General features: G+C 50.4%; 1 protein-coding gene across 2 annotated transcripts in view; it reads right to left on the bottom strand.

Annotated features, from left to right (window-relative positions):
- The window catches only part of SPSB4 (splA/ryanodine receptor domain and SOCS box containing 4), a 76,199-nt gene that overhangs the window by 45,232 nt on the left and 17,128 nt on the right, over positions 1-13,839 (bottom strand). Inside the window, exon 2 of one of the 2 annotated variants that reach the window (XM_084753550.1) lies at positions 8,541-9,274. In XM_084753550.1, the coding sequence (XP_084609676.1) occupies positions 8,541-9,120 (580 nt within the window). In that variant the 5' untranslated portion in view covers positions 9,121-9,274. Of the gene's footprint in view, positions 1-8,426; positions 9,275-13,839 lie in introns of both variants that reach the window. The other variant, XM_084753549.1, reaches the window with a different exon arrangement.

The following is a 13,839-nucleotide window of genomic DNA, read 5'->3' as shown; positions in this document are numbered from 1 at the left end:
AGCCTTGCAGGCTGCAGCTTTCCCCACTTATTGAAACGGTCTCTGGAAACAGGCTTGTTCATTCATTGCTTTCAGAATGGTCACCAGTGCCGTGAGATGCCTGAGAAATGGGCTGGACATGGTTTAAAAGTACACAAGAAAGAGCTATGGTGCTACAGGCTCCTAACGCCAACTCCAGCGCCTTCCGGTTTGTGACTTACAGGTTAGTACTAGACAGTCTCCATGATCTGGCTCTTCGTGCACAAGCCTCCAACGTCGCATGCGCAGATGCAGTTCATGGATGGGAAGGGGTCATTCATGGAGACTCAGTGGGACACCAAGCAGAAGGTCCCGAGCAGCCGTAGATGCGCTGGGGAGCCAAGCAGTTTGATTTGTAACCCTTGCCCCCCAGCATTTCACAGTAAAACTCTGCCATAATCATGTGGACTTTCCATGTGGCAGATGGGGAAGGGGGCACAAGACGGAAGTGAGCTGGATAGGAGAGAAGGAGATGCTGAGGACTCTTAGGGACAAGGTACAAAAGGCCCAGGACCTGCCCCAGCATCAGCTGGCAGGAGAGACAAAGGGCACAGACAGCCTGGGCAGCAACAGGCTTTGTTGTCATGGGCAAGCATGCCATTTCCGACAGACCAAACTATGGAGGAGCTGGAAACTAGCCTGGCTGCAGGGTCACCTGGCAAGGAAGGGTTGGTGGAGTAGGGATTTCTGGGGGCAGGGGATGGGGAGAGGGGGGCAGTGTGCTCTTTTCCACACCTTCAACGTACACCATCATTGGCATCAGCCCAGAATTTGCTAGACAAACAGAATCTTGGGCCTCCGTAGACCTACAGGGTCACATGTAATCTCCACAGTCAAACGTTCCCCGGGACAAGTGTCATCACTACAGTCACTCTGAGAAACACATCAGTCACAAAGCTGTACCTATGTGGTCCATATAGTAGACAACAGGGCTCTTTCCCCAAGTATCTGGTTCCGATGCCTGCAGAGGTTATTGAGATGAAGGAGTCACCGGGAATCCAGCAAGGATCTCGCACACGTGTGTATGTGTGTGTGTGTGTGTGTGTGTGTGTGTGTGAGAGACGCATATGTGAGCATGTGTGTATGTGTTTGTGGGGGGGGGGAGGGTAAGAACAGTAATGGAGAATGGCAGGTCAAATCCCTTTCTCTGTGCCAAAGGCCTCCCCTCCCCTTAGCCTTCCTGGTCCTTCTAGTCCTCACTGACCGTGGCAGCCCAACCTCCTGTATCCATGACCTGCATCCTGTACCACTTTGCAGTGTAAAGCCATGAACCACACTGCTGATTGACTCTCTCATGTCTTGCCAGGGACATCTTCAAAGGCTTTGGAGCCTGGGTTTTGGTTCTGGTTCTGCTGCACACTGGTAGGTGGCCTTGGCGAGTCCCTCCAGTTCTATAGACCATTCCAGAACCGCTTGTACTGTGTGGCTACCAATTGGCTGCAGGACCCCATGTCTTCTCACCCTAACGCTTGGAGACACTTTCCCTCCTCCCTTACCCACCCCCCCACACACAAATGTTCAATAGTAGCTGGGCTGTCCACCTACCACCTCCTCCTCGATGGCACACACGAGCCACAGCAGGAGTGGTGGCACTTGTGTGCGTGGCCTTGTTGAGCAGGTGATCACCAGGCAAGTCCCTAGCAGGAACTGTACCTGTCAGAAAAAAAACACTTGAACAAGACATTCACCGGGAAACCTTTGAGAAGGCTCCTGGAGAAGGCCGAACACACCCAACACACCTGGGGGGAAAAAAAAGTCACAACTGGCCTCTGAACCTGTGGTGCAATTTCTACCACATACCCTAAAACCTCCCAATGCCAGCACAGTTCCTTGTGTGGAGTCCCTCTGATTTGAGCGTGGACCAAAGTTTACTAACAGCTGTTGTCCACAGTGATTTCCCAAACCCACGGAACAATAATAAGCAGAATTAGTAGTTTTATGTCTACTATTTTCTAAGTCCCTACTATGTGACCCAAACTAAAGAGGTCACTTTTGATACATCATCAATGATCCTGACACCTTGCGGCAGAATAAACTTCTCTTTCTCAGATTAAAACAAAACAAAACAAAACAAAACAAAACAAAAAACTGAGCGCAGACTTAAAGTGACTTATTCAGGTGACAGGTAGGAAGAGCAACTCAGACCCCAAAGTACCAAGGGACCCTGAGGCCAGATCTACCTCCAGATCACACTAGTAGAGAGTGACAGAGTGACACCAGTCCCGCCCACATCTGATTTCAGATACCCGCATCTACATGTCAAAGGCCTCGGTGAGGGCAGGGCTGTGTGGGACTTTTCACGACTATTAAATGCCTGAAGTTGATCTCAAAGCATGACTGTGGCTGCTGAGTAAGGCTCTTTCTCCACTGAAAATCTGTTCCTTTTGTGGAGAATAAAAGGTGGGGGGGGGCCAGTTTCTGAATGCCAGGGTCCTGAATGGGCCTGCCTGGCCTATCACACAGCCTCCAGCTGGTCTGTCTGTGGGGACAGATGTGCTCTGCAAAGCACACAATGGAAAATGGGGATGGGTCACCCATGGGTCAGATTGTGAAGAGGGCGGGCAGTGACCACAGGCAGCTCCTCCTGCTCTGGCTAACTGTGACCCAATCCCTGCTATGAAGGGGAAAAAGAAAAAAAAAGAAAAAAAAAAAGAAAAAGACAAGCTGTTCAGGTATCGAGAGGCCAATGCATTCACGCACATTTGCTGTGCACCTACTATGCAGTCTGTGCATGGGTGCTACGAGAGAGGTCGCTGTGAAGACTAAGATGCAGTTCCCATTGCGGAGCACCTACTGTGCACTTCCGCGTGAGGTGCTTTAAGGAGAGGTAGACAAGAAGGCCAGAATAGATGCAGTCTCCACTTCAAAGTCATCACCCCACAGCAGGGGCAGCAGCACCACAAAACATACAGATTATGGTCTATTCCACGCAGGCACGGATATCCGCTTCTTATGGTGCCAATTAGATCCTACGTTCGGATTGGCTGGACTGGACAGCTGCAGTGATCTCACGGCAATAATGTCTACAGCCTTCTAAGCATCAAAGCCGTGCAACTCTACTACTGTACTGTCAACCCGAAACCAAACCATCCGCTGTGCTCACTGGGTGCCTGAGATGAGCTCAGTGGGATGATGGGAAATACAAAAGCATGCCGGCGGTTCCCACGGGAACATCTAGAGCGGGTCACCACGTGCCGGGCCAGACTTCACCTCTGCCATCGCTTCTATAGCACCTGGCAAGGTCTTCTAACTACCCCACTGCACAGGTGGGAAAACTGAGGCCCTGAAAATGTTAGGTTGGCGGGAAGGCGGAATCAACGCAATTCAAACGAAGATTAAAAGTTGATTCTTACAGGAAACTGCCTGGCTGTATAGAAATAGGAATCTGAATAATTCAATTATGAGACAACCATACTACGAAAATACACGCAGCGGTTAATAAGAAATGAGGCCACTCTACCAAACTGATACTTAAACAACTGCCAAGATCCATTAAGGTAGGGGAAGGAATCAAGATGCAGCACTCTGCTTACAGTCTGAGCTAAAAATTCTCTGTCGTAAATATTTCTGGAAGGATACAGAAGAAACTGCTGATGGTGGCTGATGGCAAGGATGTGGTAGGGGCGCGTCAGGGTACAACTGTGTGTACCTCATCTTTACCAATTAACAGGAAACATACGTGCATTAATTCCTGACTTTTTTCCACTGGTCACAAATGTCTCCCTAGTCACCATCCCTGTGTAGGTACGCTCCATTACTTGAGTGAACAAAGAAAGCAAACCCACTGAGTGGAGTCCAGGGGCCCTCGCTGATGGTGTAGAGACAGGGTCTCTCTCTCTCTGGTTGGCAGGGAGCTGTGATGACAAACTGATAGAGGATGGAAAAGAGGATGGAGGAGCCACATCCAGTCATCAGGGAAGTTGGGAGGACCTCACTGCCCACATACGGCCCGTGACCGTTGAGCGGGAAGGTGGTGCGCTCAGCACAGAGCAGGGCCACAGACTGACAAGGGGAGTATGTCCTTGCAGTCGTCCTGTGGAAAGCCTCTGGGGCTCACATCAATATCAGAAGCTGCGGCCAGCTGCCTGCCTCCTCTACTGCACAGTTACACCGATAAATACTTGTTGGCAGGTCGACTCAACCATCTAGGAATGACGTCTGGAAATATAACTTCTGCTTGGCGCAGGTGGATGGGCCCTCACAGCCAGCGGGTCCCAGGACGCCACACCTTTGCTTCCGCTCTCCATCCAAAAGTCAGTCTTGTGCATCTGTGCAGAACACCCCCAAACCAGCACAAAACAAACACCCAAGTAAAACATTTAGCCTAAGACACAGCTCATGGGTTCTAGAAAAAAAAAAACCAAACCATTAATACCCCTTTATCAAAGCTGATGAGGCCCTCAGGCTGTTGGCCTCTATCCGGGGCTCATCTCCTCCTCCTGTGTCACTCAGGACCAGAATAGCTAGGGAATGTTCTGTAACATTGCCTGCTCACAGTGACGGAGCACACCGGAGTCCCAGCAGCGGAACCGTCCTCTGCACCCAGCCTAGCTTTAAGTGTACTCTGCAGAGTTTTGTTTTGTTTTGTTTGAGGGTTGGGAAGGAAGCAATGGAAGGGGACAATGTAACAGAGGCAGTACTGCTGGATCTCAGCTAAGTTCACCTCACAGGGCCACACAGTCTGGTGGAGCCAACTCTCCTGAGCTGTCTCCCCTGCCTTGTCTGCTAAGGCTCCACAAGCATTTCGCACGATTGCCTTGCCCTGAACCCAGGTTCCTCAAGCTATGAGCTATGTGATTTTGAGCAACACATCTGAGCTCTCTGCACCTCAATCCCTTGAATAAAAGAGATCAGCCACATAGTAGCTTAAAGAAAATTTTGACAATTAAGTTTTATAAAGGGCTTAGAAAAGAGCCCAGCAGAACAAGATGCTTCTAGCTGGTGTTATTATTGGTATTACTAGGTTGGCTCTAGACAACCGAGACAGCCTGGTCATGGGCCTGGCTTTGGCTGCATCCACCTCAGTCACACAGTTCTTAAGCTGCAGACCCGTAGGCACCCTGCAGGTCTCTGCAGTAAACTCCCAGATGCTAAGTTGTATCATTCCACGATGTGGAAAGAACAAGTCCATAAGAGGTTCCAGGGCATCGTGCCTTTGTGAGAGGAAATTGCACTGCCAGGAGTGCTTGTCCTGTCAAACATGGGCTTCAGGGTTCAGAACGGTAAGACCTTTGAAGGCTTGCTTTTACAGTCATAAAAAATCATGAATTGAAAAAGAGTTATCCATTAACAACTTCCACTGCATTAGAGGAAAATGCTTTACAAAGGCCGCTCTTTGTAGTCCGTTCGTGACCTCCCAGAACCTCCCTCAGAGTGGCTGGTTAATTGGAGCAATGGGCTCAAACTCCTGGGTATCTACTCAGTGTTGGTGTGCCTGGTTACCCCAAGATGAAGAGGGAACACTGAGGCTGTGAGGGAGGTGATCTTTCAGAAGCAACCCCAAGGAGCAAACTTCTCATTTCCAATTACGCTTTCATTCTAATTCCCCAAGCCATGTCCACAATCAACAAAGGCTCAGAATTATTCTTTCAATCCACAGATCTTCACCTTGGTCCACCTAGCCTACTCAGAGACTCTCTGGGGCCAAACTGTTTCCCTCTCTAGGATCCACGGTGGAGTCTGTCCAGCTCGTCCTCTCTATTTACTACATAACCCTTTCCCAGTCGCCACCCAGCCTTGGCGCTCCACTGGACGAAGCTCTGTCCTACCACTGTGTCATGTATGGCTATGTCCTACCCGACAGTCAGGGCTGGTCCCAGGCTTTGCTTCCCCTCTCTGCCATCATAGATGGCCATGGTAGATGATGCCACTCTTGTCTGGAGAACTGGCTAGCACCGTTATCTGACCAACTGACCCTGTCATCAACTAGGAGATGCCATAGCCTTGCATCATGGCATCTTACTCCACCATCGGAATCCCTTTTCCCCACTTCCTGAATCCTGTTTCAGATTCTGCACACTGAAAAGCCCCTAACCATTGGGGAGAAAGATGGGGTTGAAACCATCCAAAGGCACCATCCATGAAGTCAAAATGCATCAAAGACAACTACCTTTCCCACCCAGCCTCCTTCAGCAGTGCAGGAGATCCCTAACTCTAAAAGCAACAAGGGAGCTAAAAGGACAGAATGGTAGACTATCATGCAATAGACTGGAGTGGATCAATAACCAAAAGGAAGAATTCTCTCTCTCTTTTGTTGTTGTTGTTGTTGTTGTTGTTAACTGTCAATGTTACACATTTAATACTGGCTACCGCATTGATGCCAACCTTCAAACTAAGAAAGGGCTCTGATGTCCCATTTTATAAATGAGTGAAGTGGATCTCAGGGAATCAGGGTGCCTCTCTAGAGACACAGAATTGCTGACTTAGGGATGGACAGAAGTGCTGTGTACACCCCCCAGAGCTCTGGTTGTAAGCCCGAATTTATTCCAGCAGTAAACTTCCAAGTTGGACCAGAGCGCTCACTAATGCCATTTATTCTCATCCCTAGGATTTGCCTCACCATGTCTACCTAAGAGGATTGCCGACATTTCCCACAAGGCACTGCGGTGACAGAATCACCCTGCTCAGGGTAGACTCATACGCTCCAGGGTTTCATAGCTAAACAGAAGATGGAGGCACCATATTCCTCCATTCATCTTTAGCTCAATAACCACAGAAACAAACACCAGGGAAAATGCTGCCAATTGCACCAGTGTTGGGAGCTCCAGCCGTCTTTGTGTTAGTGTGTTAGCCTGCCACCCTTGAAAACCCTCAGCTCACACTTTGCTCAAGCAAACACAAACTTTACACGAGTCAAACCTCGCCCGTGGTTCCTTTCCTGGAGTGTTACCCTTGGACTCTCCACTGAAGAGAGGAACATAGGAAAAATGGTCAGTCTCACAGGCCAACAGACCTAGGGGGCTGGTCCTGCTTACGGCTCTGCAGCTTCCGGTTTTGTTTGTTGTTTGTTTGTTTGATTGCTTGGTTGTTTTCTCTCTCTCTCTCTCTCTCTCTCTCTCTCTCTCTCTCTCTCTCTCTCTCTCTCTCAAAAGAAAAACAGGTCTGGCACACTGGCCGGCAATTATATCTCTTGTTTAAAATGAGGCCTGGAGTTGGGGTTGCAAGCACTCCCCTCTGTGAGTTTTGGTGGGCGTGTGGGAGGCACTCTACAAACACCTGACAAGAAAGAACTTAAGTGGGGGGGAGGGGGCTCATCTTGGCTTAGGGTTAAGAAGGGATATTGTCCCCATGACAAGGAAAGTGTAACAAACAGTGGGAGTGGGAGGCAGCTGGTCACATGGTTATCTGCGGTCGGGAAGCAGAGAGAGAACAGACATAATGTGCAGTCAGGCTATAAAACCTGCCAGTGATGAACTTCCTCCTGCCAGGCTCCACTTCCTGAAGGTTCTACAACCTCCCACATCAGCACCATCCTCTGGGGACTGGGTGTTCAAACACAAGCACCTATTGGGGGGATGTCTCACGTTCACACCACAGTAGCTGGTATGTGTGAGTGAGCAAGCCCAGCAAAGTGCTGGGATTCCAGTTGGGCCACGTAGCTATGTGTGTGTGCCTTTTCTGGAGGCTGCTATTCCTCTTCCAGCAATGGTTTGTTCCTGTGACTTTTAAACTGCCCCACAGGTTATGCATTTTGAATAAAGACAGACTTCATGTTGCTAGAGTGAAACCCAGCAGCCAACAGAGGGGTTTGACTTCAACCGCACCGTCATTAGCAGCTGCTGGGACTGTTCATACAATCTAGCTTTCTGGTTGTCTGGGGAAAAAAAAATGGCAAAATTCCATAGCCCCAGGGCCTCCTGTCCATGTGGCCACAGCCAGCTAGAGGTGAGAAATAATTTGTTTCTTTTGACAGCTGACAGAAGGAGCTAGGATTTGGGTGTGCAGACCTGCATACAGTAGGTGGCAATAAATGACAGTGGCTAACACTATACTTGCTGGATAGCTGGACTCCTACCCAGGGACGGGCAATGGTGACCCCTCTCCAGCTGTGGCCAGGTTGGGTCATTTCATAAATCTCTTCGGCACTCATAGCCGTTATCAAGTGCACTTACTAAGCACACATATCATCCCACGTGACTCTCCTGCGTGCCCTGGGCTGGATTATGGCCACGTGATGCTCCTGAGTGCCCTAAATTAGATTATGACCACCGTGGCATTTGCAAATGGGAAAATCGAGGCACAGTCCCGAAACTGCCAAGCCTTCAAAGAAGTCAGCATTCAAAACCATGACCACTGCTGTGATGATCAGGACTCCCCAACTGTTGTTTAACTCGCTCTCTTCCCCTCTTCCCAACTCTCCTGTGGCAGGAAGCCTCTACAACCTTCACCACCTAGACTAGCACACTTACGGTCAAGGCCATTGATGTAGCGCATGGTGACTTCGCAGTGGCCCCACACGGCACTCACCACCGGGTACAGTTTCTTGCCCTTGAGGCCACGGAAGGCCACACCCAGGTACTGACCATCCACGATGAAGCTGAGAGTGCCCTCGTCCATGTCCAGCACGACCAATAAGGAATCCGGCAGAGCAAAGGCCTCATCTGGCCCCAGGAAGGCAGGGTATGCCACCCCAGGCCGGTTCTTGCCGTCGTGGTACAGGCGGCTGCGACCCAGGTCCCAGCCCCAGGACTCGGAGTCACTGCCCACCAACGCGGTGTAACCCACAGAGTGTAAAGGGGCACGGGCCGTGGCCACGCCCACCACAGCGTGGGTGCCCCGCTGTCTAGCGGGCCAGTGGATCTGCCACGCATGCAGACCCCGGGCATGGCCCACCTTGCCGCGGATGCCATCTGTGCTCTGGGCCACCGGGTGCCGGTGGAAGGTGAGGCGGTCATCATCCTTGACGAAGACGTTGAGCGAGCGATCCTCAGGATTCCATGCATGTCTCAGCTGTACAGGCAGGCCTGCTGCAGGCATGTCCAGCAGCTGGTCTAGCCGAGCTGGCCGTCCGGGCTCTGACCCTCGAAGCTCCCGCTTGGCTGGCCGAAGTGCTGGCTCTCGCACCTCCACGGACTTAAGACCCCCAGAGAGCTTCTGACCCATGGCTCACTATGGGGAGGGGACCGTTGGCAGGCCACTGCTACCTCTCGGGAGCCTCCACTCCCGGTAGCCAGGGATGGACCCTGGGGCTGGGAACCAGGCTTCCTGATGGTTGACCTCCACAGCCTCTGCTGGGCTGTGGCAGGGGCCCAAGCTCCTGGAAGGAAGCAAAGGGCACAGGTTATGATAGAAGCATCAACAGCTGGCTACTCATTCCTTCATTTATGCCCAGGCCTTGGTAGGGCCCTTTGCAAGTGTGACAATTAATGTGCATAATAACTAATGATACTTCAGATCTCGCAGTTTCCAAGTATATGAGATGTGGCAGACGCTGTCCTCAATAATTAAGGTTTCCTCGGTCATCTGCATCTTACAGAGGCCCATGATTAGCCTGCCTCATGGGTAATAAGGGACCGAGGCAACAGTCAAACCAAGGTCCTCCGTTCCCAGAGTCTGTTCTTGGCACCAGAGCAGCCACTGGAAATCATTGCTGCAATAACAACTGAACCCCAAGAAATGCGAGTGCTGACACATGGGGCCATATACACCTAGGGTGTGGCTCATGGGTTTGGAGTTCCAGTTGTCTTGAGCTTAAAAAAAGAAAAAAAAAATCTCAAAACGTAACCAGGTTTTGGAAGCAAGACACCGAGCAAGTGTCCAGCAGGGTCACTCAGGGACAAGGATGCTAACATCCTTTCTCGTGTTGTTGCCACGGGAAAATAAATGGCAAAGAAAGAGGAAAAGGGAAGTGGCCACTCCAAACTGTGGAGCCAGACAGCACTGCTACAAAAACCCTCCTTATTTTGAGCCTCTTTTGGACTCCACTTTCCTCCTCCGTAAGATGGGATAAAAACATTCCCCCGCCCCGGGTGGTATGAGAATCTGAAAGATGATACTATAAAAGCTCAGGTCTCGGGCTCTGGAGGCAGGTGTCCTCTTGGCTTTGTTCTGCGATCATCCCACGGGGGAATTATTTCCCTTGGAGACATCAGTGTTTTCCTTAGGTATCTAACCATCATTGATACCACTCATCCCAGTTAGCAGCCCTTAATGCAAGGTGGCAGTTTTCCAGGAGGAGGAAAAGGAGGAGGAGGAGGAGAAGGAGGAGGAGGAGGAGGAGGAGGAGGAGGAGGAGGAGGAGGAGGAGGCCGCCGCAGGAAGGTCAGCCAGACCCCAGGGAGCTTGGAGTGCTTAGACAGCCCTACGTATGGGCAAAGAAAGGTTAAGCTTTGTCCCCCTTCACTCCCACTGCTGGCAGAGGACAGGTGTGTGCCTTCTTCTTCCCCAGCCTGAGAGCTGCTTGGCTCAGGACAATTTCCCCGAGACAAATGAGGAGACAGAATGCTGTCACGCTGTGTCCTGTCCAACCCATGACTTCCTATCAGTGATGGCTAATCCTATGAGATTAATACAGCTCACCTAGGCATATCTGCCAGGACATGTCCAGAGTTAATCAAGGGGTAGGATGCCTATCCTAAATGTGGGCAACACCATTCCACAGGCTGGCAGTTCAGACAGGATCAAAGGAGGAAAAGAGAAACTGCCCACTCTAGACATATCCCCTCCCCCCCCACCTTCCCAGCCACTGTCACCGTGAAGCCATGACGTGATTGGCTGTGCTGGGCCATGCCCTCTTTGCCACCATGATCAGAAACCTCTGCAAGTCCAAGGAAAATAAATCCTTTCTTCTTTAGGTCATTTTCATCAGGCATTTTGTCATAGCACAGAAAACTGACACTGGGATGCAGCTGGTGCTGGAACTACACCTGACCACGTAGGGGGTCTAGAATTCTTCATAGGAGGGATTCAGAAAAGTCTGGAGAAGCCAGCTAGAGAAATCCTACAAGGCTGGATGGGTGGTTCCGAGGAGCCCACAGGAGACCAGGATACTGACAGAAACGCCAACAAACAGTACGGACATCTCATCCAGTTCCAGGCTGAAGCAATGTCTCACGGGAACCGAACCCAGGCCATTTGTGTTGCTCTCTGCCAAAGAAGCTGTGCACATTTTGTCCATGTCCCAAGACTTCACAGAGACTGAATTTAAAGGTGAAGAATGATTTAATTTGTAGCATGGGATCTCAGGGCAGGCCAGCTTTCAGGCTGTGGATTTATTTTATTTTATTTATATTATTATTTTTTTTTCGAGACAGGGTCTCTCTGTGGAGCCCTGGCTGTCCTGGACTCGCTTTGTAGACCAGGCTGGACTCGAACTCACAGCGATCCACCTGCCTCTGCCTCCCGCGTGCTGGGATTAAAGGCGTGCACCACCATACCCGGCTCTGATGTTTGGATCTTATAGCCATATTTATAGTGATTTCTAGAAGTAAAATACATAGTGGGAAGATTCAAATTCTTCAAGTTTGCCTATAAAAGAAACCACAGTGGTTAACACCGATGGTCAACTTGGCAAGGCCTAGAATCACGTAGGAGTCCAAGCCCTGGTTACGTGGGGGTGGGGGTGTTCTGGGCTGGCTTGGGGTAGGAAGACTGAAAGACTCACTCTAGAGTGTGGGCAGCACCACTCCATGAGCTGAAGCCTTGGGCTGAATCAAAAGGAGAAGGTGAACGGAGCCAGCCTTCACCTCTCGCTCATCTCTCACCGTGGCTGCAGTCCTGTCACCAGGCTCTCTCCACCGAGATGAGCCACAGCAAGCTTCATCTTCCTCCCTGAAGTTGCTTTTGTCAGGGTTGCCACAGCAATGAGAAAAATAACAAATGCAGCCACCATAAAATGTGGCCTCTCAAGGGATTCGAGCAGTGGCTCTCAACCTTCCTAACACTGCCATCCTTTAATACAGTTGCTGGTGTTGTGGTGACCCGCTACCATAAAATTATTCTTGTTGCTACCCGTAATGTTGCCACTGTTACAAATCGAGTATAAGTATCTGATATGCAGGATATCTGATATTGGACCCCTGCGAAAGGGCCATTGGAACACCACAGGGGTGGGGCCCCATGAGTTGAGAATCGCAGGATTAGAGCCATCCATCATAGAAGGACATTAGGACAATGGGAAAGCCGCCTCCCTCGGGAGCATCTTGGCAACTGACTCAAGAGTGTGAAGGTTTTCACTTATATGAAAGACTCTGCCCCAAGAAGATAACTCCGGGATACCCTGCCCTGCATCAGGTAGCTAGGAAATACTCCCTGCTTCCAAGCACCAAGGCACTCAGAGGCCACCTCAGCCTCTGTTCAAGACGCCCTAGCTATTGCTTAAGGAGGTGGCGTATGTTAACGTTATCTACCATGCCAGCTTTTCAGGCATGCAGAATGCAAGAGCTATTGATTGGATCATGGAGGGTTAAAAACCTAGACGACAAAGGAAGGCCTAGGTGGCAAGACAGCCTGGGACAGATGTGGTTTCCCTGCAGGCAAGGGAGAAGCCACGTGATCCCTCTAAGAGGGTGATGCATGAAATGGTGACGGTGAAGCCAAAGATGGTAGGAAGGTGGGACATCTGCTGAAGACAGCAGCAGGCAGTGAGCAGAGACAGGCAGCAGAGAGGCAAGGTGATCTGTCTGCAAGTGACAAGGTCATAGGACCAAGGCTGCTGGGGCCCTTGAGAAGTGACATCTTGACGCCTCGTGCCCCATATGTTCCCTAAGAGGTTTCAGTCTTGTGTGGGCTCCAGCCTCTCCATCCCCCCCACGCTGTCCACTGAAATGGCGATATTTAGTCTGTGTCATCCTCTCTTCAAAGCAGGTGCCTTGCTTTAGAGAGTTTGCAGGGGCTCAGGGCTGAATGTGCGCCCGGAGGAGGTTGGGAGGATGATTTGGATTTGAAGACTGTTGCAACTGTTGAGACTCTGGGGATACACAAGATTGACTAAATGAATTTTAAGACTTCATGAGAGAGAATTAGGCCTTTTGGGAGCCAGGGGTGAACTGTATACTGTATAGCTTGCATTGTTAATTGACATGGTGTGAACTTGAGATAGTTCATTTTTTTTTTGCTTGTGTGAACACGTGTGTGTGTGTGTGTGTGTGTGTGTGTGTGTGTATGTGTGTCTGTGTGTGTAGTAGCTGGTGCACGAGTGTATGCAGGTGCGTATGCACATCTGTGTGTAAGTAAGCCAGAGGCCAACCCTGAATGGATCCCTCAGATGCCGTCCGCCTCATTTTCTGAATGAGGGCTTCTTCGTGGCCTGGAATAAACTGGCCGACTAACAGATCCCAGGGAGCACATCATCTGTTTCCACTTCCCCAGGGCTGGAACTAAAAGTACACTCAAACCACTGTGCCTTGTTTTTTCACCTAACTTCTGGGGATGAAGCTCAGGTCCCTGTGTTTGTACAGCAAACACTTTACAATCTGGGCCATCTCCCCTGCCCTGTGACAATCTTGAGTGTCAACTCTACCGGGACTTCGAACTGCCTGGAGGGTAGTCAGGTGCACTTCCGGAACTACAGAAGGCACTCCTTGGGTGCTTCTGGCCTCCGAGACCAGATCCACCCTCCTTCAGCACATCCTCTCAGCCACAGTGAAATGAAACTCTGAGACCGTGAGCTAAAAAAACAAAAACAAACAAACAAACAAACAAACAAAAACACCCTTCTGCCCTTAGGTCATTCACTCAGGTGTTTTGTCACAGACAGGAAAGCCCCGGACAGAAGCTCACCCCAACCAAAGTCCAGAAGGGACGGAAGGGCCCCTGCCTCCACTCATCATGGGCACACAGGTTTTGGATTTCTTTTTAACCCTCTAGTTTTCTTCTCAACTC

This window comes from Acomys minous (genome assembly GCF_964271855.1).
Source record: "Acomys minous genome assembly, chromosome: 13".
Lineage (NCBI taxonomy): Eukaryota > Metazoa > Chordata > Mammalia > Rodentia > Muridae > Acomys > Acomys minous.
This window is presented reverse-complemented; position numbering and strand designations above follow the sequence as displayed.